Genomic DNA, 27,475 nt, shown 5'->3' with positions numbered 1-27,475 from the left:
CTACCTCCATAAAGCAATTAAAAAGACTTTAGTAAAACTGTCTCATGTTATTTTCAATGGCTGCAGGCAGAGTCCTTGTTTTCTATGATCCCAGCAGGAAATCAGGTGAATATTTCTTTCCTGCGGGCCTACAAATACAGAATGGCCTGCTTCTGTCTATATGACTGTTCATTCTCTGTTCCTTTCCTCTTAGACCATCCATGTGGCCATCGTCTGTGCCGGATATAACGCCAGCAGGGACGTTGTCACCCTGGTGAAGTCCGTCCTCTTTCATAGGTAAGATGAATCTTTGCTTGTACTCTGTTAGCAATTGTGTCCCTGATCACCTGCATGTTACCTTGGGAAGGTTATATAAGAGTGTACTTTTTTACTCATTATTCAGAATGTCATGAAAATGTAATCTTTGTCTAAAATATAAGAAACAATATTGGATTAACAATACTTAATAGCAGGGATTCTGCATTGCCAGCTTTCAAAACTACAAGAGCCTTCAAGGACATCCCAAGTTACACACTTCTGTTTCTACTACCCCATATTCTCCAGAATTTTTTTTTTTTTTTACATTTTTGTTGACAGATTATTTTGTATTTGTTTCTTTGAAATCGGTTTATTGGTATAGTTTTAAAAAGAGAAGATTAAGTTAAAGTAGGCACACTTTGATGGACCCTAATCCAATGTAACTAGTGTTAAAAATGAAGATTAGGACAGATACATTCAGAAAGAAATCCGTGAAGATACTTAGCCAAGGAACTTGACCTCAGATGCCTCAGACTTCCATCTTGTATAACTGTGGCAGAATGAATTTCTGGTTCCACCTGTCCCTAGTCTGTGTTAGTGTGGTATGGCACCAATGAAAACATAAAATAATACCCAGCTTGACTTGTCCCATTTCTGGGTCTTTCTGACTATCAGAAATCCTTCTTTATGTTAGGCTAAACTGAACTTACATAGCAATTATTGATAGACCCTGTGGCTCTCCATGAGACCAGTCAGAAGGTTAGTTCTCTTCCTCTGGAAAATGGAGATATATCATTTATCTTTTCTCTATGCTTCTGCTTTTTCATGGACCTTTCTGCCTTCCTTTGGATAGTCATGCTTATTACCTAGACATACTTAAGGTCACATCTAGAATTGAGTCTGCAGTTCTAGCCAATCCCTGACTCTTCTCTGACTGCTTATCAGGGATTTGGATAATGTTCATGTATAGTTGCAACCTATAATATTGACAGATACATACAAGTCAGGATCCTGAGCTTTCTTAGCAAAAGGAACCCTTCTAAGAAGTTTTCCATTCACCTGAATAGAGAGCACAGTATAATCACTCCGATGAATTCCCTACTCCGACCCATCAACACTGCAAAAATGTGGATATATCTTTTCTCCCACTTTCTACCTCAGTCTCCGAACCATCCTTTCTTTCTTTGGCACCATGAATCACTCCCTCTTAGAGATATTTCAGGTCCTCTCATTCCTTTCTGTTCAGTTCAGGCCTACAGGTCACTAACCTGGTCATACCTTTTTTGGTCCCCAGATTTCTGTTCTTTATATCCAACCTCTCTGACTCCAGAATGGTGTTTCAGACAGGAATCTCTGATCTTGTAAGTTGTATCTATCCATGGTGTTCATAGGTAAGTTAGAATTTCATTATCCCAGCTGTCATACCATTAGGAGTCATCACTGTTCTTCATAGTGTTTTCTTATCTGTCCCTTTAGTAACTTCATGACTCGGCACCCTGGCCTGTTTGTAACTTCTTACTCTCTCCATCATTTGTCCTCCTGCTCTGTCTACCCACTCCTTCCCCAGTCCCAAGCCATCAATTACCTTCTTACATTATAAAATTTTACACATGCACTACCTATAACAGGAAGCCTGGTTGCAACTCTCAGTACGTGTTTATGGTTCTTTTCTACACAAAACCCTGCTTACCTTCTTGTCATATGTGTGTGTGTGTGTGTTATGTTGATCACTATGTATCTTTCCACAATTGCTTATGTAGCAGAAATATGGACCTTTTGGGGACAGAGACTATGTCTTACTTTTCTGTATCCTTAATATTTAGACACATTCTAATCAGTAAACGTTCATTTGTTTATTAAGTGTTCCTGGGGAGTCCTTTAATAAGGAATCTGAAGATTTTTAAGAAATTACCTAAGATCCAAACCTAGACTGAATTTATGTTCACACTCATGCCCCTGTAGCAGCAAGAGGTCTTCAGCAAGTTGTTTTAATCTTTTGTTTTATCTGTTAACTTGGTGTGGATCAGATAAGTCTCAAACTAACTTCTTGTATAATAACATTTATTCATTACTGACCTCTCTGGCATATCTTTTGTACTGGTCCCTTTACGTACCTTCAGTCAGCTGGCCTATTAGCCAAAGACAGTATCAAGGAAGGGATGGAGAACATAAATAGCAAACCAAAATATAACAATATTAATTAAGAACAAGAGCTGGCAAGTCTTTCTCCTTCTTCTGAGCCATTTAATATTATTTCAGTTGTACAGTTTAAGAGGTCATAGGAATGTCAGGTAGAAATTGGCTGAGGTTTCTCCTGTGAAGCCACATATCTTTTTCTCCATGACCATATTCACTGTGTAGTTTCCAACTTTTGTGACCCCACACCCTCATTGCATCCAAGCACTATGAAGACTGCCCATGAGCCAGATTGGAAATTCTTAGACATGTCATTATTCCTTGTCTCCAGGACTAGAGAGTCTCCAACAGATAGAATCCAATATCCTTTTCTTTCAGGAAAGGAAGTTTGTATGATTAAAGATAAGCATTTCTTATGTCTCAATTATGAAAAATTGTTAGGTCTGGAAGATCCACATTTAGTAGGTATTATTGTTTGTTTGTTTGTTTTTGTAAAATGTTCCTTCCTGTTGCTTTCACTGCACATCTTATAAACCGGTGATTGCTGAGCATAAACAATCTGTATAGTACAAAGACATTCAGTTTAAAAATATCAGTTTTATTAGCAGCTATGGAAGGCATATATCATCCTTCAATGGAGTTGTGCACATCTGGGAGAAAGCTCATTACTAGTGTGAATTATGAACATGACATCTGCATCATGACAGTAAGTGCTTGCCTCTCCTGATCATGATTGGAGTCCCTTCCTTATCTTGCCATTATATAAGTGAGAATGATTGTGAATTAATTTGCTACTGATAGTAAGTTTGGATATTAAAACAAAAGGATATTGGAAAGTCTTTCATCTGAGAAAGTCCAGCTAAAAATAGCTTTCTTCTATCCCAAGTACATTATGGAGATTGATGAAGACATGATTATCAAATACATTGACAAATCAAGTACCTTCCTAATGTTAATAACAATAGAATAGTCATGGTTTAGGGTGATCATTGACAAATGAAGTACCATCCTAATGTTAATAATATTAGAATGTGGTTTGGGATGTTTCTTTTGGCTTCATTGTTAATTACAGTAATTAGATTTATTTTCCAGACAAGATTATCAACAAATTTTCATTTAAGGTTTGCTTTGTATGTCAAATCAATTTTACTTCTACAATATTCTTGGAGACAGTGGACATGCCATATATTAAATGATAGTAAGGGACTGACATGTACAGCTAATAACAATGTGGCTCTGAATATTCTTCAACCTTCTGGAAATAAATTTCAGAATATATGCTGAAGACCCTCACCCCACATGGCTACTGAAAGATCTGTGTCTTAAAAGGATGGCTTAAACTTTTTTCTTTTACTTTTGAGATTATAATATAATCCCTTCCATGTAGGTTATGTTATAATTTCCTTCAAGCCCTTCTATAGAATCCTCTTTGCTTTCTTTGAAACTGATAACCTCTTTTTTAATGAATTGTTCACACATACATACACACAGACAGATAGACAGACACACACACACACACACACATACACATACATATGCATATTCTAAATATAGCATCATGTGTAGCCAAAGTCTTTTGAAATGTTGTGTATAGTCATTTGTAAAAGTAGCATCTTGGGTTGGAAAGGGAGCATAGGATGTGACCACAGCAAGTGAGCCAACATGGTTTTGGGCTGTGCTTTTGGTTTAGCCCTATGGAGCTGTGCTTCTAGGCAATCAGCATACATCTGCTCTTCCCCATCACATCTAGCCATAGAGCTCTCCTTAGAATATGCAGAGAGATTCCTGTTTTCCTGTTCAACAAATACTCCCTCTATCTGTTACAAATTCTCTTCTAAATGTTGTCAGGATACTAAAATTCCCAGTTCTGTGCCTGCTGAAGAAAGATACTGTTGCTAAGCCCTATTTCATAGATAGTACAACTGAGGACCAAGATGGTTAAGCTATTGCTCAAGATCTCATGTCTAGGTGATGAACAGAGCTGAGTTTAAGCCCAGTACGTTTACTTTACTCTCCACAAGTAACAAGGAGTTTCCTGCCTTTAATAGTATTACTATTTCTTGTAATATGCATCATCATTTTTGGTGGACATTGTTATCATCATTGCAGTGCCCATTATCATTTTTTCCCCTGACAATTTGTACTTGTGAGATCCTGAATCTTACATATATAAAAGATTTTAAAGCTTTGGCATCTGTGTTTCTAGTCAAACTTAAGATAGTATGGACAAAGGACAGATGCCTTTGACCACATAGATGAATGTAGAGGAACTAGGAGAAATAATCATTTTCCTCACATGTTGAGCTTCATGTGGACTATTGAATTTGATTTTTTCTTACCCAATACAGTAAATTCTACCATCCCTATAGCTCTAGAAGAACCCAAGCCCAGAGAGCTTAAGTGACTCATTCAAAGTCACAGCTGAATAGATGCTAATCCATTAGTTCTAGATGCACTTCTTCCAACCTCTAGAATTCATGATGCTTTCACCATTGCATATGGCCTTCTGATTCTTCTAGAAAGCTTCCCTCTTCTCCATTATCTAATAAAGAGAATAATTAAGCTCTTCATTAATTTCCAAATATTATAGTGGCTATTTAGCCTCCTTCAGTTCAAGGATGCTCTGACTACAAATCCTTGAGATTCTCATGAAATAATCATAAGTGTCAACAATTCACTGAGGGCTGCTGTCGCCATCACTGGCTTTTTTCTTTGCCTAAAATTGCTATTGTATTGTGAATTTAATAAAGATTATTGCAGCTTCTATAGCCTTACATATTGTAATGAAAGCAGGCCTTGCATTGCCTTTTGGGAGCTTTGGCACTTTTCTGGCAAGACAAGAGGAGGCATGAGAAAAGCAATGATTTAATCTTTACTTTCTCTACTGCTCTATTTATTGTACTCCGACATTGAACACAGGAGCAGTTAAGGAAACAGAGGCAGCAGAAGTGTTGCTCATTACAAGTGCAGTCTTCAGAATTTTCTGGAGATGGAACATTCCCTTGCCTTCCGGGGGATATTGATACTCCTGCAAATAAGGTTACTGGGTATTAGGATATGGACAAAGCCACCTCTCTAGGAAAAGGCCTTTTCCCATGGGTATGAGGCTGTACTTTTCCAAACATATTTGTAACTAGAGACTGATGAAAAAAAATCTACTTTAGATATGATACTGTTATAAAACTAAATAGCCTTTTATTGTATATTGAGAAGATTATTCCTTGAGAGTGAGTTTATATTAACTTCATTTGTGAAATTTTCTTTGCAGTAAATGTGTTCTTAACATCTGCCTAAATGGTGTTCCTTTGCTTTTGTACAAAAGAGAAGACAGAAGCTCACAGCCTTTGGCAGATTGTGGTTCTTGGAAGGCTCTATCATTAAAATTCATTTTTACCTTCCTGAATTAGAAGCCAAAGGTAAAAGGAAACTCATAAGCCACCTATGTAAAAGATGAGATCATTTCTTTATTAGTCTTGAGTTGTAGAAGTCTTCATGAACGGTTGACATTATCAGGGTGTTTCCTATGACCTATAGGATTGATCATACTTCCTGATCACAGCCCACCGTACACATGTGCAGGCTCTCCCACCTAGAAGCAATGTATCATGCAGGCCAAGCCTCCCAGTCTAGTGAAGGATCAAGAACAGCTGAGCAAAGCAGGTTTACCTCATTTCCACATTCACAATCTGGATTATCATTCCAGTCTCAGATAGTCAAATATGTGAATGAGAATATTTCTATAGTAAATGGGTGGTTCGAAAGGGAAACATTTAGTATTCTCAATAAATTTGCCATTGTTTAGCCATCAGTGCTATTGAATATTAGGCCATTTTTATTGCCTCCTGTAAACATGCCCACATATCTGTCCTTAGTCTCTCATTCTTCTCACATCACATCTGTTCTCTGTCTTCAGATTTGCCTACTCTGGACATTTTGTTGCCATGTGCATCATGTAATACTTAGTCCTTCTCACCGACTTCTTTCCCTCCCAATGAGGTTTTGTGGTTCTTCCATGACACAACACTGCTAAATTTCTTTACATTTTATTGTACATCAGTGCTCCTGTGTATGAATGTTTTGTTCTGTATTTATCCTTAATTGATGGTCATTTTGATATTTACTACTTCTTAGATAGTAAGAATAACTGTACTAAGAATATTGTGTACACACTTTTATTATTTAATTTTTATTCTTTGAAAGTTTCATACATATATACCCCATTTCCCTTTTTTTTTTACTCCCATTTGCTTCTTACTGAACCCCTTCTTAATATATTTACCTTTTATTTTTGAGAGAGGAGTTAACATGTCAAAAGAAGTAGCTGTAGCTTCTGTGGTAGCTGAGGAGCCAATAAAATTGGACGTGATCAAATCAATAGCCTATAACATAAGTTACAGGAGAATGGAATTGGGGCAGGAAATGGCCTAAGGAGACCAGAATGCACGACCACTGTCTTGATTGGATGAGTAAGGATGGTCTTTCTCTTGGTTGGTTTAAGGTGAATGTTAAGGAGTTTATGTTGTTTATTATCTAAGTGTGTGCTAATACTCAAAAATGATCCAGGTAAATATAGATCCCCTCAATTTCCACTCAGTTCATGCCAAAATACTCAGATAATGCCATTTGATAGTACAAAAGAAAAGTATTCTTCCCTCAGGGCCTCTTCTCATTTAGTCCTTAATAAATCTGTTTTCGTTTCTTTTGCTTAGTTTCTGTTATTGTTGTTTTGGGTTTTGTTTTTGTTTTTTGTTTGTTTGTTTGTATTTTGGTGGGCCTACTCCATGTTTGCTTACTGCATTTAGGTATGAGACAAAACTTAGGAGCCACTGGCTTAGCATGACTTTAGTGACCATTGGACTTTAGGCAACCTCATATTGACTTTGACTCTAGGTTGTAGGCATGGGCATATTTTTCTCTGCCAATTAAAGAAGTAAAAAGTCAAGAAAGTCATGAAATCTTAGGGATTCCCAGCAGAGCCATCATGTGATACTTGGAAAATTGGAGTCCTCTCTTGGTGTTCTTAGTCTGGGTAGTAAGCGAGTATAAGAATCAGCATAAATGGAAGCTCAAGGACTAACAATGAGCTTACGTAGAAACTTGAGGGCAGTTTATTAGAGTTTAAAGGAAAACTCCATCATAAGCAAGCTGTAAATGTTGCAGCTCCCTGGAGTAGGAGACTACTTAATATAAGCTGGTTTGGTGTTCATCTCTATGCCTCTAGGAAGCCATGACTCAGGACTGGAGCATTAGAAAAACCATACTAAAGTTCAAAACATTAGCTAGATTAAAAGCACACACAGCACCAGCAGTAGATTACCTTGGTAGATCAGTGTCAAGGAATGCTACAGACATCATGCCATACAACAACTTTCAAGCAAAAAAAAAAAAAAAAATATTGGGGATAGGGAGCAGAAGACTGTCTCTGAGCAGGGACATGAAAGGCAGACAGACAGACAGACAGACAGAGTTAAACAGCAGCCTGTTTACAGCTACAGCTGGTGGTGATGTAGCTTCTTGTACTCCCTGAGGGCAGCCTGATTTCTAATAGAAGGACCCAACCAAACTGAACCAAAGGACAGGTAATAGGGACTGCATCATAAGGCACGAATTTATGGAAGGAAAGTAGCATTATATTAAGGTGAACTCACTCTCATAAGCATGCTACCCTAGCCATGTCCCTGATCTCTTTGACAGTTTAATGTCTAAGAAAGGAGAAAAGGCCATGCTTCCACCTAGAAGTAGAGTTCATTCTTTACACTAGCTCCCTGAGTTCAGCTCACCAAAAGTCCAGAAAAGCTCTGGTGCTTAAAATCAAAACAAAAACAGCAGCAAAAGCAAAACCCAACTTACCACTGCACCTCCTCTCTTTTTAGCCCACTGAGTTTAAATAGGGTTGCTTGCTTGTGTATCAGTTACTTTCTAGATCACAGGCAGTACAGTCACACATGCATGTGCATGTATACCACACACACACACACACACACACACTTTTTCACTTTTGTGCTTGTCTCTAGGAGAGGAACTTGCTGAGTAGGTCAGACATGGTATTTCTGTGCTAAGTTTCATTTCATTTTATTTTTTTTAGAAATTTCTAAATCTCATCAGTAATGCTTTACTGGCTCAGAGTCCTCCCCAGCCAATTTGTTGTTAGTGTTTTTATTTTAAGCATGTTAATGGGTGTGCATCTCATTGTGCTTTTACATTTTGCATTTCCTTTGGGATTAATGAGATTGAGTGTCTTTTCATATGCTTATTGACTATTTGTAAATCTTTGCTATTTAGAGCCTCTCCAGGATTTTAAATTGGCTTACTTGTCTTTTTTTGTTTGTATTGTAAAATATCTTTATCATCCTAACAAATCCCTCATCAGTTACTCACTTGCTGATATTTTTCTCCTACTCTTGAGTAAAGTTTTTCACTTTATTTATGCCCTTCCAAGCACAAAAGTTCTATTTATTTTTCTTCCTTCCTTCCTTCCTTCCTTCCTTCCTTCCTTCCTTCCTTCCTTCCCTTCAGCAGCACAGATTTATTCCATGGGCTTTAGGGTGCTGTGATGAAGGTGCTAGGATGATCAGGCTCTGTGCCTTCCACATTGTAGTGAGCAGGAACAACAAGTTTCTATCTTGTTTTGTTTTTTTGTTTGTTTGTTTTAATTTAGTGAAGTCTTGTTTATCCCTGCTCTCCTCTTTTTCTTTCTTTTTTCGATGCCAAATCTAAGTGATGTGTGTGATTTTTAAGAATAGCATAGACTTTTTTTGGCTATTTAAGAACTCAGCTTAGGGATCTAGGATGTCTGAAGATCAGGCAGTTTTCACCAAAGGTACCCTAAGCCAGTGTTGTCAGAATTCTTTTTCTCATGCCTAAAATGAATAATGGGAAGCAAGGACAAGGCTGAGCACAACAAATGTATATTTATTAAGGAAAAATGATAAATAACTCCTGAAAGGAGGGAAGCAAAACCTTCTTGCTACTCTGCCACCATTACTGGAGGAGCTAGATGGACATTGAAGTAGTCTTTGTTGAGACCAAGCATTTTTAGATAGATAGATAGATAGATAGATAGATAGATAGATAGATAATAGATAGATATAAAACTAATAATAATTAAACATTTTTAAAGGTCTCCAAACTGACACTTAGAGATGAAACTTCCCAAGGTTCACTATTAGTTTTTAACAGAACCAAGATAAGTCAAAGCCTGTGCATTTATATCCTGAGATCCAACTGGGAACCTCTAAAGTGGAAAGTGTATGTAGCAGGGATGTAGAAGATGGATGGGCTGTTTATTGCTAGAAAGGCTGGGTAAATTGTATTTATTGCTAATCCCAAAGATTTGAGGAGAAAGACTACCAACCCAAATCACCATGGCCAAATTTATTCTAAAAAGCAGTTAATTAAAGCTAGCTTCTTTTGTAAATGTCCTGTCTTTCTCTAAAGGTGAGAGTCAAGAGACATGATGAAGACAAGGTTTTTTTATAGCTTAGCTGTAGGGGGTTTCCAAATGGGGCATTTGGTAGGCAAAATAGAAGAGGTTACAAAAGCAGAATTAGACCTCCTAAAACAAAGATGTGTGCAAGGAGGTCCTAACAAGGTAGTCATAGCAACAAGTAGTCATAGCAAGGTTATCATAATCAAATGGAACCAAGGAATGCTTGTTGTTTCTTGGAACAGACAGTAAAGAACAATTTGTGGTTATAGCTCAATCCTTGAGAAACAGAGGTCTAATTATAAACGAGAATGAGCTTAGTTTGTCTTTACTATAAATGGCTTTTTTATAAGATGGAGGTAGGCTGGCTCATTATTTATCAGATTCAAACAAATGCTGCATGAAGAGCCAGAACTGGATTTAAAACTCATTTCCATTTTTCCCTGTATCCATTGCTTTTTTGTTTCAACAAAAAACTTTATACAGAACAATTTAATAAAGTATTTAATCTAGATTATAGTTCAAATATATTACAACCCTTCTTCTAGTACCAATTTTCAGTATTATCACTTATCTCTTTGTTATCAGGAAATACTCTAACAAAATCGACTTAAAGAAAGAAGTGGTTTATTATAGTTTGCAACTCAAGGGGATACATTTCATCACAAAGAGGAAGGCAGGAACAAAAAGTAAATCAGTACATCTTTGCAGTAAGGAATCGAAAAATAAACAGGAAGTGAGCTTAAGCTATAAAACCTCAGACTTAGTCTCTGTCACTTAGTTCAGCAAAATCTTATCTTCTAAAGGTTCTACTATCTACCTAAACAGTACCACAATCTGGAGACCAAGTATTCAAGTACCTAAGTCAAATCAGAGACATTTTGTATTCAAACTACTAAAGCCCCCTGAATCCTTGTCCTGTGCCATGCTATCTTGAACTGTCCAGGAAGAGCTGGAAACTGTAGACAGTTGAGTGAGTAAAAGCGTTCTGGCCCCACTCCAAAAGAGGTGAAGTTCCAGATGACTGCAGCATGAACACATAGATTTGTTTTGGAAAAGAAAAAGCAGAAAACACAACTTATCTTTGAGTTAATGGAGAAGTATGTTACCGGCTACCCACACCAGTTTAAGGTAAGGTCCCTGTCATTATGTTTTTGCATTAATGCTGGCATGTCAAGTTGGTGGGTGCAGAAGTTGTCATAATTGTTAATTATACCCTATTTAAAAATTTTTAGAATGAAGACATCTTGATAAGAGATGTGAGAATTGCATTTTACTTTTCTTTGGTCCTTGGTTATCCACACTCAGAAATTCAAGGTTGAAGGTGATATCTTTTCTCTCTTGCAGTTCTAATATTATCACCAAGAAGCACTGTAGAGCTACATGCCTGATTTACTTCTGCAGTGGCCTCGATAGTATCCTACATTATCTGCTTGGAAGGGGTGATTTTGCAATTAGAATCACAACCCTTAATGCTCCTCTGGCATCCTCCTCTCCCTTTAACAGGCGGAACCCTCTGCACTTCCACCTCATTGCTGATTCTATTGCTGAGCAGATCCTGGCTACGCTCTTCCAGACCTGGATGGTACCTGCAGTGCAAGTAGACTTCTATAATGCTGATGAACTCAAGGTATGGAAGGGAAGAAGGGAGGAAGGGAGAAAAGTTTCCCTGATCTCCTGTAGCTGGGAGCCTTGGTGGGGAGTAATTAAATAGACTGTAGCAAGGACAGAGATATCAGCTCCTAGTAGGAAATGTTCAGGCTATAATTATGCTTATTTGACTTTAACATTAAGCAACGAATTAGGAAGACTGATATGCTAACACAGACTCTACTTTGTTCTGTGTAATTCTAGCCACCACTGTACTCTATAAAAGCTGATGTTCACTGATATTGGTTTATGCCTGAACATTGTCTGTCATAGAATCCATTATACCTTATATCCACACTTATCCTCTTGTCATTCTGTAGCTCTTGAAGTAAATGTTGACCTCAGAGTCTGACAGAACTTGCCCTGACTCCATGCACTGTTACTTACTGGCCACAAGACACAACACAGTCACCAGTCCATGTCTGCCTATTTCTTCAGGAACAGAAAGTTTATACTCCCAAATCTTGGAGTAAGGAAGAGTTCCTGATGAAAGAAGATTTTCCTGAATAATCACTATATACGGATTATTTTAACTAATAAAAGACATGTGATTATCTAATTGCTTTGCTTAAAGTTCTTCTATAATGCAACCTTGCTTCCATGATGATTGGGATCATGATCTAAGTAAAGACTGTGGATTTTAGTTCCCAACTCTGCTTCTTACTTATCTTTTGTCATTACTATGAATTCTCCCTAACACATAATTATAAATATTAGAGAAGCTGTGATAGGTGCCTTCTCTCCAGTGTTGTAGTCCTTTGCGAATCCTTTTCCCTCTATCATGCTTACTTTCCCTGGTATCTTGTCAGGTTTCACCCATCCTTTCTTTATACTCAGTTGCATTGCTATTCTTTTCTTCTTTCCACGAATAAGCAAAAAACTTTACAGCCATTTGTCATTCACATCCATGTCTAATTTATGGTCCTTAGTCCCAGTGCAGCCACAGGTAGCTGTGAATGTATCCCAATACAAAATGTAAGTTTACTTAAAACAAGATGTATCTGCGTTTAGCTTTTTTTTTTTTTTTTGTAAGACACTAACATAGATTGTAAGCATGGAATGTACAGATGACTCGATTGTCTTATGATATAATACAGAGCCTGCCAATGGAGTCTAGCAGCATTTCTTTAATGAAGTAAGAAGCCAAGAACTTTTTCTGGTGCATAGTAGGTGGTTGCCTGGTAGGTGTCTCACATACTAGCAAGTTTAGCACACTGCTGTGTTAAAGGAACTAAGAGCTTTAAAGGAAAACTTTGGCCCCGTTTCTGATCACCTTGGGAAGGACCAGGCTCCTAGGCATGGGGCTGATTCTGGCAGGTTGATTCTTCTAAGATCCACAAAGCCATTATAATTGCATTTCAGAGTAGTAGCATTTTAAATAGATCATGTTGATGCAGGCTAGAGTTTCTGATTTTCACATATTTCAGGCTGAGAGGCTGATAGAGATGTTCAGAAATTTGCATTTGGTGATTGTCATGATTTATGTGCCATTCCAATCTATTCTGAGCTAAAATTGATTAACACTCTTAAAAAGGTAAAAACAAAATTTAGCAAATTGCTGTAGTAATTAAGGTAAAAAGCAAGCCACTCTTGTGTCCCAGGGTCTTAGTGGCAATACCATGGGGAAATGAAACCAGAGAGGAGGAGCAGAGCTGCCAAGAGGGCTGCCTCTACCTCCGCACTTATCACTCTGCTTCCTCCCTGCGCTGTCCCAATCTACTCATACCTTGTTTAGAAACACAGAGGGCTGCACATTTCTATAGTAGAAAACTGGGAGTCTCGGGCAAGAGGATATCTATCTCTAAGAGAACCTGAAGTATATAGGGAGATTCTGTCTCAAAAGCAAAAAACTTTGGGAAATGCCAATCCCTATGTTTTAATTTCAAATACTTGTTTTCCACAGAAAAACTATGTATTTGCGTCTGAACCTTGGCTACCTAACTTGTATAATGGTCTGAGATAAAGGCAGCAACTAGGGAAGAAATAGTATATGTGACTTGTCAGGTTCTTAAAAATGTTTGACTTTTTCAGAAGTAGTGGCTAGAACCTATAGTCCCAGCCTGAAGTGGGAGAATTATTAGAACCCAATTATTAGAGCCTAGCAGGCAACATGGCAAAAACCCTGATTCAAAATAAAATAACCATTGAAGAATCCCACCTCATATTAAATCTTAAGGTCATATAGTATCTCTGTTGCTGTGAATCCTATTGATCACATGGCCTGGGATGTGATCCATGGACGTTATGATGTGGTTGCCTGTTACTTTACATACTGCATTTTGCCTGGGTAGATTTTTGTCAACTTGACACAAGTTAGGGTTATTTGGGATAAGGAACCTCAATTTGCAAAATACCTCTGCAAAATTAATTTGTAGGACATAGTGTTGATTAAGAGTTGATTGGGACCGAGCAGTAGTGGCACATGCCTTTAATCCCAGCACTTGGGAGGCAGAGGCAGGTGGATTTCTGAGTTTGAGGACAGCCTGGTCTACAGAATGAGTTCTAGGACAGCCAGAGCTCTACACAGAAACCCTGTCTTGAAAAAAACAAAACAAAAAACCAAAAAACAAACAAACAAAGAGTTGACTAGGGAGAGGCCAGGGCACAACGGCAGTGCTGCCTCAAGATAGGTGGCCCTGGGTTATATAAGAAATTAGGTTAAGTAAGCCATGGAAAGGAAGCCAGGAATCAGTGTTCGTCCATGATCTCTGGTTTAATTTCTCCCTACACGTTTTGCCTTGAGTTTGTTTCTTGTCTTTCTTGAATGAGGGATTATGTTCAGGACATTTAAGCCAAATAAACTCTTTCATTCCCAAGTTGCCTTTGGCTTTGGATTTTTTCACAGCAATAGAAAACAAAGAAGACAATTACTGAGTTACAGGCTTTATTGTTTAAAAAGTGTAATAATTTAAAAAATTCAAACTGACATATTAAAAATGTTATTATCTTCTAGAATCTTTACTCCGTAGAAGATTTCTGATATTGCATTTTTTTCCTACATCTTACCAGCTCTCTCCTATATCTGAGGATTACTAATCCCCCATCCTATCAGGATAATGAATATGGACACATTATGTACAACATAATGTTTTAAGGCACTAGTGGTCACACAGAAAAACATTTATATATGATCACCTCTGCCAACTTGAGTCTTCCCTCATGGCACTCTTATCTGCCTAGCTGTTCATCATTGATTTGTCATTCCTTTCCCTGTGTGTATCCCCATATCGTATCTGAGCCCTGCCTCCCTAGCTGATCCCTGGTATCCCTAAGTTTTATCATCTTTCTCTGCACATTGGATTTCTCTTACCTTCTATCTTTCTCACATTTCCTTTCTTAGGTCTATTCTTGCATAAAGCAATTCTCTACAAAAGCAAGCTCATGCATGGCATCCCTGTCATTTGTTTAAAGTCTTCTGTGATTCCATGTTGCCTTAAGAGCAAGACCACAGTTGTGCAGGACTTTTATTTATTTTTTTTAACTTTTGGCTCTTAAACTCTGCTTCCTGGTCTTTCTTTCCTTCTTGCTAAGTCATTCCCTGTTCATTTCCTGAGTCTGTGCTACTGTGGGAAACTGCCTCCTTTGTTATCACCATGGGCATTGTTTGTTCTTTGAGTTTGTAGTATTACATGCATTTCTTCAGAAATTCACAAACGATGGTGAATCTTCCATGGTATGTTGTTTTTGAAGGTTAGAATGGCTCCCTTAGACTCATATGTTTGAATACTTGAGCACCAGTTGGTAGAACTGTTTGGGAAGGATTAGTTGGTTTGGCCTTGTTATAGGAAGTGTGTCATCCAGGAAGGCTTTGAGGTTTCAAATGACCACAGCATTCCAATTAGCTTCTATGTCTGATAGTTGTGAGCTCTGATCTACTGCTCCAGTTTGCCTGCCTATCTCTTGCCATGCTCCCTGGCATGATGTCCTGGGCATGATGTCATGGTCTCTACTACTCTGAAATTGTAAGTCTCAATTAAACTTTCCTTTATGTTGCCTTGGTCTTGGTGTCTTATCACAATATTAGAAAGGTAACTAACACCCTTTTAATCTCTGTTTGCTCCCTGTTTTTTTTTTTTCTTCCCTTCTGTGATCCTTTTTGGATGCCAGGTTAAGAAAATGTTTTCTAAGTAACTGATTTACAGCGCATTTAGAACTGTTGTCTTTGTTTCATTTTCAGTTCTAGGGATTTAGCCTGGGGTCTGGAAAATGTTAGGCATTCATTGTAAAACTGAGCTCTGTTCCTTACTTTTCATTTTACTTTTGAACAGTGCCTCACTAAGTTTCCCAGGGTAGTGTGGGACCTATGATAATCCTGCTGCAGCTTCCTAGTAGCTGGGATTGTGGGCCTGGGTCACCATGAGTTATTAAGCACTGGATTATTAAGTAAAGCAAGGCAAGATTTTGATCACAAAAGAGAATCACCACATTGTTTAGTGTGTTTTGGAGTCTGGCTGGGCAGCCTGCCTGAGACTTTGCAATAGTGATTTTGTATACATCAGCCCATATTCCAGTATCAGTCTTGGGACAGGTGAATCATGCATTTTTTCCTCATCTTTCCTTTTGACTATCCCACTTTTCTTTTTCAAATATAGTCTCTTTATATAGCCTGCATTGGCCTTGAACTCACTATGTATCCCATGCTAGCTTCAAACTCACTATGAAACTAGGATGAATATTTTTCTATGACAACTGTGAGGAACAAAGCATACTCTCATGTTACCCTTTAGATAATATCTGGGAAGGAGGAAGAGTAGGAGGGAAATAGACATGAACTGTATTCTTTAGTTATGTTCAAAAAGCTCATCTACAGACATATAAGACAGCCTTCCCTGATGTGGATGGCTCCAAGAAATCAGCTCTTGGAAATGGCATTTCTCAGAACTTCTCCCAAGGGTCCCTTATTATCTCTATTTGTGTTGGAGATGGAGTATGAGAGTATAGGAAATTTATGAGGGATGAGTACATGATTAAAAACAAACTGTTGGAAACCCACCATGAACTGGTGTACTTCTCTCCATAATGGCTAATTAGTTTGGATTTGCAAATAAGAGTCTCAGCCTGCCCATCACTGTTATCTGTAGAATGTTCCTCAGTCTTTCCAGTACTTGCATAGCCTTCCAGCCTCCAAATTCCTATATCAAAAGGCTACCAGGACTGTACTTCCTGTGCCCTGAGCTCTGCTCAAAACTTGTTGCTCTGAGCCTCCAGAGAGAATGAGGGATTTATTTTGGTACAGAACTTTATAGATGTCTTGTCACTGTCACTGTCACTCACTTCTCTTGACAACCCTTTGGGTTTGAGAGTAAAGTTTGATTAACTCCATCTCACAGACTATTCATAAACCTGCAACCCAGGACAGCAGAATATTTGCCTAAGATCAAGCAGCTAATAAATGCCAAGGCTGATATTTGACTTTTCTCTTTTGAAATGAGATGATACATGACAGGAAGTTGTACAATTCACTAGGCACAGATGGAGTTTAGATCTGAGGGAAAGGGCTGTAGTCACCAGAAAATAAAGGTGCCCTTGTCCTAGTGTATTTACTTGATCCCCTGTCTTTTGGGGCCCCTGGGCTCATGGGCTACCTCTAACATCTATTTCCTTTAGAATGAATATATTGTTTCAAATAATATCCCTACTTCTCCTTTGGATTCCCACAATTCTATGGTGTCAGTTTAGTATCCTCACGATATTGATAAATAACTCTGCATCTTAGCTTAACATTCTAAAGCGACATGTAAGCATGGCTCAAAACCCAAAAATTTCTTAACTCCATTATGTTTGATTCTTGTCCATTGTTCTTTCCCTTTCTTGTATAGGCTAACATATTACCTATATGTCCTTAAATAAGGATCCTCCAAGCTGTCAATGCTGTTCCTTTTCTGACTGCCCCTGAAAAACAGATGAATTATGCATGAAGCCTCAGTTTAATAGCTTGCTAGGAACAGAATTTTCTGTTACAGATTAAAGTGACCTACTCTAGTGATGTTGTTGAGGTCTCATCCAGGGACCTTGTTCAAAACTAAATGATCATTACTGTAGTTAGTTTGCTTTAAATCAGCAAAAAGGTTCTTGCCAACTTTTACACAAGGCCCTGCATATCTACTAGCCTTTTATATTGCCCCATCTGGCACAGACAGTCACTTCCAAGCTACCACTGAGGTACCAATGATCCTGAGCTCATAAAGGGAAGTAGCTGGGGCAGTAGCTGTTTCATGATTCACCTATCTAGTGGAGAGTGCTAATTTATCTCCTTTTCTCATAGCCTTGATGCTTTTTCTTTAACCACATCACAGAGGTTATGAAGGGGAATTCAAGACAGTGGTTGCAGAAAATATTGATAGTTGACTCTGGAAATTTGTGTTTTGCTTATCTCTAATTACTTTAGTGCTGCTTTCTCTGGAAAGAGAGGAAGTTCCTTTAGGTAGCTATAATCTCTCAGTCCCCTTGCAGGCCTTCAAAAGAACATTGCTGTTGTTCCTCTCCATGAACCATTCGGTTAACTCTTGCCTACTCAGTCCCATTTCCTAGGAAGATACATTTTCTGAACACTGAAGTTTCAACCACAGTGAAATGAAGCAAACATGGATTTCCTGAGTTGAAGGAGACATGATATTCATAACTTTTTGAACAAATTAGGTGTGGAATGCAAGAAAGGTACCCAAGGGCTCCTTAATTATTTTTTTTTTCTAATATTGACCCTTTTCCCAAAATCTGGCCTAGATTTTCGAAAGGTAGGCCTGGAATATAGTATAGAGGTTCATCGCTGATGGTAGTTATAATTTAGTTGATGTGACTGGATAGCCCTCTGTGCCTGGACAGTTCCATCTTTTGTACAGGCTCTAATCTACTATGAGGTACCCAAGAGAAGACCCAGAGGGGATGTACAGCTTGTGGTTTTCTGATACATGCTAAAATAAGCAGAGCAACACACAGCACTTAAGTCTTCCAAGCCATAGCTATAGCCCCCTTTATTGGTAATGTCTCAGTGCATATAAATGGTATTTTATGCTGGGAAGCTAGTTCTTGGCTTACTGTAGGTACTTAACTTTCTTCTCACATGGATGTCTGTCACATGTAAGTCGACCTTAATTAGGAGAGTTCAGCATATTTCACCTTTACTACAGTGTAAAAATGTTATGCAATAAAGTATACTTGAGATTTGAATTTTGGATCTTTCACTTGCTAATAGCATGTAACATATTCCTTTTGTAATGCTGGGGAGCAACAGAGAGTTGAGACTTGTAGTGCTCAGTTAGCTTTATTCTACCAGAGAAAACAGCCACAACTCTTTCACAGGTTGTTTTGTTCAGCTGCAATTTCTGTGTTCAATTAATAAATTAACTTCTGATTTACAATAGCTTTTTTTTTCTTAAAATAGTGTTATCAATACCAAACCCCATCAGAAGTCAAGAAACACTGGTTTTTGAAGACAGTTATTAGTAACTTCTTTAATCTCTTCTACTACCAAGGTGATTGCTGAACTTTCAAAGGACAGGCATCATGGCTTGGTTTTCAGAATAGTTCATAGGCTTTTACTCTTACCCCTCCTTTTTTGTCATATTGCTGCAGGAGTGCTGACAGGGGTTAAATACATGGAGGACCGTGACACGTGCCATTAACTCATGCTCTGTAGTGCTTTTCTGTTTCTTGGATTAATGATCCAGTTTCTGAAAAGTAGATCTAGTTCCCATACCAACAGGTATGTCTCTGGTGTTTGTCACAGAGAATTTTAGCTCAAGATCAGAGGATATATACTGTATGGATGGATTAGTGCCATAGACTCAAAAACATTATCTGTTTTATTTATAGAAGACCAGTCACTGGATATTATATAGTGGATGTATGTAACCATGAAGATAGACAATAGAAATTCCATGAGCCTTTTAAGATAATCTCTTTATGTCACATCTTCCATTCATTTTGAACTTAGCAAATTGTATTCTTTATATATCAAGCTTTTTATCGTTCCTTTTGTTTGTTTTGTGACAGGGTTGGCCTTAAACTAACTGCCTGTGAAGACCAATTCATTCTTAAGCTTACAAACATCTAGCTGCCTCTAGGCCTCTGAAACCTGAGTGCTGATTATGGGCACTCACCACTAAATCCAGCTAAATTGAAACCTTTTCATGAATGGCACTTATTTCCTTCTGAGAATCATGGAATCTTTATTGGGAAAGAACATGACCATCCTCTGATATAAGTTCACATTTTCATGTAGTATTTGATACATAGATGATTACTTCATCTCTATTTGAATATTTCCAATGATTTGATATCATTTCCTTCCAGAGAATCTTTGTTCTATTTAGAATTTTTCTCAGAGTTGTTTGCCTTGATTTTCATCTTTCTGATTGTGTCCATTAGGTAATATACTACTGAAGACCTAGTGCAATTATATACTTGATTCATCTGAAAGCATAGTCACTTTCTATATTAGAGGATGAGAACCTTTGTGAACAAGGACTGTAACTCTGCTCTGTGCCCAGCTCTTAGAGTGAAACATGGTTCCAAATCACCCCTTAAAAGTTGTGTCTCTGAAACTGTGCAGAATTGAGCCAATCATCTGCCTTCTCAAAGATTTGGTCTATCTAAGACATTCTCTTTTCTCCCTTATTACTTTATTTCTTGAAGCAAAACACAAAGGACAGTGTACAGACTTGTCATACAACTTAAATCTGTCTTTGAGCTATGTTTTCATGAATGGCTTCTGTCACCCATTTTTCTCTCTGTCTCATATCTCTATGACTGAGGATCTTCTTGCTGCATATGTCACAATTTTTTCTGAGTTATATGTGCCCATTCCCAGCTTGAGAAATCATGGATTTGAGTTCAGAGATTTACTAAACTCATTGGAAGCTATCCAGTGCCTGAAAATACCTTGGTTGCATCTTGAGCACTGTCCAGGTCTGTGTACCTGTGATCATCCTGATCATAGCTCAGCTACTTGTAAAATGAAATGCTTTCATTTGCCTGATTTCCCCATGTATTTTCAAAAATGTCATCTTATTAGTAAAGCATTGATTAAAAAACAAACAAAACAAAACAAAACAAACAAACAAACAAACAAACAAAACAGTACTAGATCACCACTAAGCAGACATCGGAGACAATATGAACTCCAGCTTTTATAGACCTTAGACAATTTTTTGGGCCATACACCCCACCTGCCAACATCTTGAATTAAAACCAACCTCATGGATTCCAGTATGGTTGGTATAATTAACTTTGGAGTTTAAAGACCAAAGCAAGATGAAAAGGAGAGCACTTTTTTATTAAGCACAGCCTTTCCCTACATGTTTTGATGATCAGAGGACTGTGTTGAATTTGGGGAGTGGCTGTTTCAGTTTTGAAACTGAGGATGGTGGTGTTGCTTGTCTGACTGATTGGGACTTATTCTTCTGATATGGGGCTGCTGGGGTAATACAATGAAAATTTTTAGAAATTAGGAACTTTTAAATAAGTGAAGCAGAAGGCATCAGATGCCCCACCTATAACAATGTTGTAATTCAGGAACTCTTCCATACTGATGAATACGTTATGCATATTGGAAATGAATGATCTCTGAGCTAGTGAACTCATTGATCAGTGTTCACTACTCACTGAACATTTCAGTTTCAGGGATTAAACAAAATCCCTTTTTTTAAAATTGAGATTCCTATCATCAATTGACAGTCTACAGAATTACCAAACCTTAAATTATCACCCAGATTCACTCAGATTTTTCTAGCTTTCAGCATGAATATAGTCAGAGTATGTATACTTTAAGAACAAGCCACACATGGAACCTCTACTCCACTCAGAGCTCCTTTGAAAGAACTATGCTTTACATGTTAGAATGATGAGTAAGGACCACAGAAAGTGTCCTTAAGGATCTCCTGTGTGTCCAAAGTCACCAGTGAGAGAAAAAGGAGAGAGAATTGTGCTTAGTGGCTACTCAGTGCAAAGAAAATTACCCTCATATTTAGAAAATTGGACCTTAATTTTATAAGTACAGATTTGAGTCCAAAATAAGTTTCCCCAAACTATACAGCATGTGGCAGTAAGAAGGATGGTCTTTGTTCAGCTGTTTAGAGTTCTAGTTTTATTACTGAACAACTTTCAGCAGAATGACAACTATAGACCCTGTGATCATCCTAGTCCCTGCGACATGGTCAGCTCTAAGAATCCAGTGAAGGGATGGGTTTTGAAGGTAGATGTCTTGGTGGATAAACCATGAGAAAACAAATTTTGTTGATGTTTACTAGACTTACTCTGTTGGAGGCCAGCTCGGGCAGTATGTTGGATGATCTAAGAAGGAGATGCAGGGTCATGATTAATATAAACCACACACTCAAACACACATGGTGGATGGAATAAGACTCCAACCTTTGTTTCCTCTTAATCTTCAGATTCTCTATGTAAGAAAAAGATCATCTCATAGACTCTGACTAATATAGAATGTCTAACAGAGAAATATGCTCATCTATTATGTATTTTATTTTTCCTAAAATCATGGTGCATACAGAAAGGTCTGAGACATTTCTCATTGGAACATGTGAAGGGAACTGGGGAGATAGTCAATAAAGTGTTTACCTTGAGAACCTGCCTTTGATTCCCAGAATACATGCAATAAACTGGGTGTGGTGTCACAAATTTATAATCCCAGCACTAGGGAGGCAGAAACAGGCTGATGCCTGTTACAACTGTACATACATGCATATATATGTGTGTGTACATGCACACGTGCACACAGAGGAATAGGCAGATTTACTGTGGCACATCCTAGAGCTAGGACCTTTTCTTGCAGAGCAAATGTTCCTGTACTCTTAACATCTGGTATTCAGATGCCTCAGAAAAAGTGCTTGAGTGTCATCCTTGAGGGAGCTTCCCAGTCCCTGGGGTTTACATACCTTGTTTCAATGTGGAATTTAAAGCGACACTTAATTGCAGGGTTGAGCCCTAGCAGAAAGCTGCAGCCTGACTAGCTGGGAGAGGGCCAAGGAAGGGAAGCATCACTTATTGTCTCTCACCAAGACAAGTCTTCTCTAGACCAGTTACTGGATAACAGTGTTCTTCCAAACCATAGGTCCCTTCTGAGGGGCAGAACATCAGCTTGTATTTTTACTCTTGCCTCCTTTACTCTTGAAAGTTTTTCTTTACCTCCAGAAAATGAAAAAATATTCCACTGGGTCAAACAGGAAACACTTGATTCTCCTCCCAGGAACAAAAAGGCTGTATCTGTGTGCGCGAGTGTTCGTGTGTGCGTTCACGTGTACGTGTGCGTGTGTATGTGTGTGTGTATGTTTCTGTGTGTATAAAGGTTTTCAGCAGCCCTTTTGAATAAGGCTCCTTAGCCTACTATTTGGGTCTGGCAATTATTCATGGTGAAAGATGTCCTTTCTGAGGCTATTGAGAACCCAGCCCTGGTCTCGCCCCATATCTCCACTGTAATACACATACACACACACACACATACACACACACACACACACGCATTTTGACAACTGAAAACATCTCTAAGCTTTGCCATATAGTTTCAAGTCACCCCCCACATCAGGATCTTAAAACAATGAAGTGACCCTGTTATCTAGAAAAATGCTGACTGCTTTGACTTCAGAGGGGATGGAGTGGCAAATTCAAAACACTGAACACAGAGAGCAGAAGACAGATTATGTTTTTTGGTAAAACCAGTTATATGAAGCACAGTGTTGCTTTCACTGGGTACATGTGCTATGTTCTCCTTTGTGATTTCTGTGCATGCTAGTTAGCCCAGCTGGCTGCCCCAGGATCAGATTTCCTTTGTTTTCTAATTGAAGTGTAGGAAGTAAGCCAGGTAATCCCAAAGATAGCTTTGGATAGGAGGTTCAGGAAACACTCCAGGATTTTCAGCTGTTCATTTCATGTCACCAGCTTGATTCTGGAAGAAGGTGTGTGTCTGTCTAATGAATTCCTTAGCTGAAAAACAAAAGATAAGTGCCTCAAGGCCAGTTGGCTCTGTTTTTCCTTATTCTCCTTCCCAAAGCTTTTAGGCTACAGTCAGTATAAAAAACATCCTCCACCTAATAACAATGATTTTTTGAAGGATCAGATGGGTTTTATCTCTACTACTTCCTGCCTTTGCAGCTTGGGTTTGCAGTATTTTCAGTACACACTGTCCAGGTTAGATAGAGATGAGATGGCCTTGCTTACCCAATTCTCATAATTATTTCAAGAAGAATTTGCTAAGATAAATGAGAAGTTGGAGTGAAAGTTAGACTATAACATATGTGGTATAGATATTAGTATTATATTACTATTTTCAGGATAATTTTTCAAAGATGTACATCTGCACAGTATGACCTATTAAATATATTTTTGTATATACTGCTCCCTTGGCTAAAACTCATCTAAGATATTTTCAATGGACTTAACTACTCAGCCAGGCTGAATTCAAGAACCCCAGTGGGCTTTAAATCCATTCACTACTGGTTAAATAATATGTTTGAAGAGAAAATAGCAAGCAATGATCAACATCTTATTCTCAGGCATAATAGTCCTGCTGAAACTCCCCTTTCTTGTCCCCTATTATTATTAATACAGTGTTATTACTTAACGTACATTGTGTTCCAGAGGGTGCTCACTGCCTTTACATTCCTTTTACATAATACATAAAACCTACCCTTAAAAACCAACCATTATAACCAAGGAGAAGAAATCATGAGAGCTGACAAATAAGATAAGGACTCAAGTTCTTTGCTTGCTTAGTGTGATCAGGCCCTTTATTTCACTTGTTACCTAATGAAATATCCCTTCTTGACTCAGAATCAACTAACAGTGTACATGCATGCTGACTTGGGAGACAGTCTGCTCAGCACTTCACACACAGCTTTCTGTTTGTAGGTCTCACAGAACAAGCTGGGGCTTTCGTGTGTCTCAGATGAAGGACATGAGAGCCACTGTTCAGAAATGTGTTTTCAAACTAAGTTCAGGACGTATTTCATTGTTCCAAGTGCTTCCACATATAGATCGTTTTCAATGTTCCCAAGGAATTAAAAAATACAAACTGTACAGGGATTTGGCAGTATGTATAGGAAAATAAAAAACAAAACCCAAGCACCTAAAGTTTTCAAAGCTGCATCATTAATTTAGTCATTTTTATATAGTTTGAATTAATGCTGATGCATTAATTCTTTTCCCCAAGTGTGGCCTCCAAGCTTGATTGTTGGTGTTAATAACTTTTTGGTTCTGGGAGCTACCCCTGTTTCTGTGTCCACTGAACCAGACCAAGTTACAATACTAAGCACCACTTATAGATCCTCAAATTCATTTTGGTTTCAGGGCAGAAATGGGTTTTGGCTTCAACCTTAGCTGAGAAGAATCCCCAAACTCCAGGGCACATGTGCTGCAGTCTAACAGTTATACTATTCAAATGTATACACTGGAATGAGTCCCAAAGGTCACGATGGCACACAGCCTAGGTTGTGAAGAACAGACTTGAGAGCACTTTATAATTAGGGACTGGTTTTATTTTCCTTTTCTAATTGTTTTGTTTCATATTTTCCTCAATAGAATTTTACCTGCTGCTTTTAATCCTACAGATAATGAAGACAGGATCATATTTATATAAAAAATCATTTCTTTGTTGTTAGTATTTGGTATTATCCTGAGAGGATGTTCATTTATGCAAAAATGCAAGCACTGTGAACTTCATATTTTCAGACTTGACATCTAATCTTCAATCTGTTGCTCCATCCCAGGACTGTACTAAGAACTTATTTATTGCTTTTACTTCCCACTACTCATTTGAGCATCTTACTTGAATCAGTTTCCATAAGTATTAAGAGCTTCATAAGAATCACATATGACATTTCAAACCTAGCTCCTATAACTCTTTTTAATTGTGTGATTCCTTGGCATCTGCTTCAGGATTATTGTGTAGAGGGGGAGTTAATATTTGTGAATTGCCTTATAATATTGTCTTTCACATAGCAAACATTTTATAAATGCTGCCTTATTGTTCATATAAATACAATAATGTGCTCTTCTTGTTAGATATTCTCCTGAGATGTGGAAACAGTCCACCTTTGCTATTCTTCCCTGTTTTACAAAATTGGACAGTATAATGCATGTTTAGATAATCACTTGAATTAAGTAAGCTCTTTTTACATTTTTATTTATTTGTCTATCAGTATCTGTTTGGGCAGGCACACCCTTGCTATGGTACCGATATCAAGGTAAGAGGATAAATCGGGAATTGAATTGTTTCTCTTCTTCTAATCATGTGTCTTGGAGACTGGATTCAGGTCTTCCGCCTTGACAGCAAGGAACTTTATCTATAGAGACATCTCATGGCCTAAGGATAAAACCATTGGAAAGCCCTTTTTATTAGTCAAATACTCAAGTGAAAGAACAATGAAATTATTTTGTTTTATGTACTGTGTCTATTCTTTTTTTTTTTTTCTGCTTTGTGCTAAGGATAGCACAAAGAACCTTGTGTGTTCTAGCCAAGTACTCCACCCCTAAGCTACACCCCCAGCTAGGTTTTACTATTGAGCCTTCTAAGGATGATATTCTTTTCGCTTCTGTTTTCTCACTGATGGTAAATTCTCCATCTATACAGCTAGCTATCCTCAACATCTAATTTTTTTGCCAACCAATCATATGAATGATAAGAGCTGTTATAGAGTGTAAATGTCAATATAGGCATACTGTAAGTAGTCTGAAAGAAAACTTTAAGGTTAGGATTAAAATATTTAAAATAATAGTAAGTCTTTTGGTTAATGTTAGTTAGATTTCTTATATGAGTAGAAGAAACACATTCTTTTTCAATGAATGACCAGTAAGAAGAGTTATTTTCTCTATTAGCCAGTGGAAATTCAGACTTCCATGGAAGAGTTTTGTTTTCCATGTCTTGTGAAAGAAAACAAATTTAAACCAATCAACCAGAAATTAATCCAGTGCCACTTAGGGTTCATCTCTCTGAATGCTACCATGTGACTCACCTATAGGACCTTGTGAAATGAGTTGAGGGACAACAACAAAGAAGTTGGTGAGAGTGAGCAGTCATATCCAAGAACAGAGAAAGGACTGTGCTGAAGTTGCCTTGTGATTACATCCAGAATGGGAAGCAGAGCTGTGGGACTCTGAAGTACTGTGCTGTACTGTGATGGAATTGTGGTGTGTTTACCTTTCCTCACCTGCCTGCCTGGGGTTAGCTTAGTATGGTGGTGGGATCTAATACAGATCAGTTCTTAGCTTCTGTTTAAAATGATTTCAGCTCTTACAAGCAGTTAATTTATCTTCTAATTCAACTACTTACTACCTTCTGCTCTAAGATTTTAATATCAAACCATTAGAATGACTGATTTTTTTCTACCCCTATATAAAACAGTATGCTTTTCTTAAGAATATGTGTCATGGGGTACACTGATGGTACCCCATCATTCATTATATTTATTATAGGATGATTACCTTCTTCATTCATACTACTTTCAGCAAGAATTGATTCTAGTTCTAGAAGTATGTGTGTGTGTATACAAATGTACACATAAAATCGCACACATATTTTACACAATCTATTTGATCAGTAGACAGCTATGTTTTTGAAAATTAAATGTGGGTGCAACTTAAAGCTCGTGTTGGGGTGGGCAATTAACCTTTGTATTTTCTCTGTTGACCACATTCTTGCACCCAGGTCACAGTTCAGGTCAACTCACACATGCACCTACACACTTATTATTAAAACTAAGCTCTGAGGTAGACTTGTCAAAGACTGACCATCTGGCTTAGAACTGGAACTATATATTAGATGCCCTGTACTAAACATCTTACAAAAATACTCTTAGGTCTCCTGAAATTCTCACTTCTCCCTTGAGGCAGAATCGGGGCACATCAGGCTTAAAAGTCGTTTTCATGTTGGTTGAAAGCATGATTGAATATATGGACGAGAAGTCACTCAGTAAGCCATGGGTTTATTTTTTGGACATTTGTTTGGTTTTGATGCAGGATCTCTTGTAGCCCAGGATGACCTCAAACTCATTGTGTAACTGAGGATATCATTGAACT

At 37.9% G+C, this 27,475-nt stretch overlaps 1 protein-coding gene across 4 annotated transcripts in view; it reads left to right on the top strand.

Moving 5' to 3' along the window:
* Large1 (LARGE xylosyl- and glucuronyltransferase 1) overlaps positions 1-27,475 on the top strand; it is a 228,531-nt gene that overhangs the window by 10,412 nt on the left and 190,644 nt on the right. Inside the window, exons 1-3 of one of the 4 annotated variants that reach the window (XM_028788202.1) lie at positions 2,899-3,079; positions 10,606-10,930; positions 11,306-11,429. In XM_028788202.1, the coding sequence (XP_028644035.1) occupies positions 10,902-10,930; positions 11,306-11,429 (153 nt within the window). In that variant the 5' untranslated portion in view covers positions 2,899-3,079; positions 10,606-10,901. Of the gene's footprint in view, positions 1-193; positions 277-2,898; positions 3,080-5,702; positions 5,790-10,605; positions 10,931-11,305; positions 11,430-27,475 lie in introns of those variants that run through there. The other 3 variants (XM_028788203.1, XM_028788204.1, XM_028788201.1) reach the window with 3 other exon arrangements.

Source organism: Grammomys surdaster, unplaced genomic scaffold (genome assembly GCF_004785775.1).
Source record: "Grammomys surdaster isolate TR1022 unplaced genomic scaffold, NIH_TR_1.0 125707, whole genome shotgun sequence".
NCBI classification, from domain to species: domain Eukaryota; kingdom Metazoa; phylum Chordata; class Mammalia; order Rodentia; family Muridae; genus Grammomys; species Grammomys surdaster.
The sequence above is the reverse complement of the archived record's forward strand: the minus strand, read 5'-3'. Positions and strand labels throughout refer to the sequence as shown.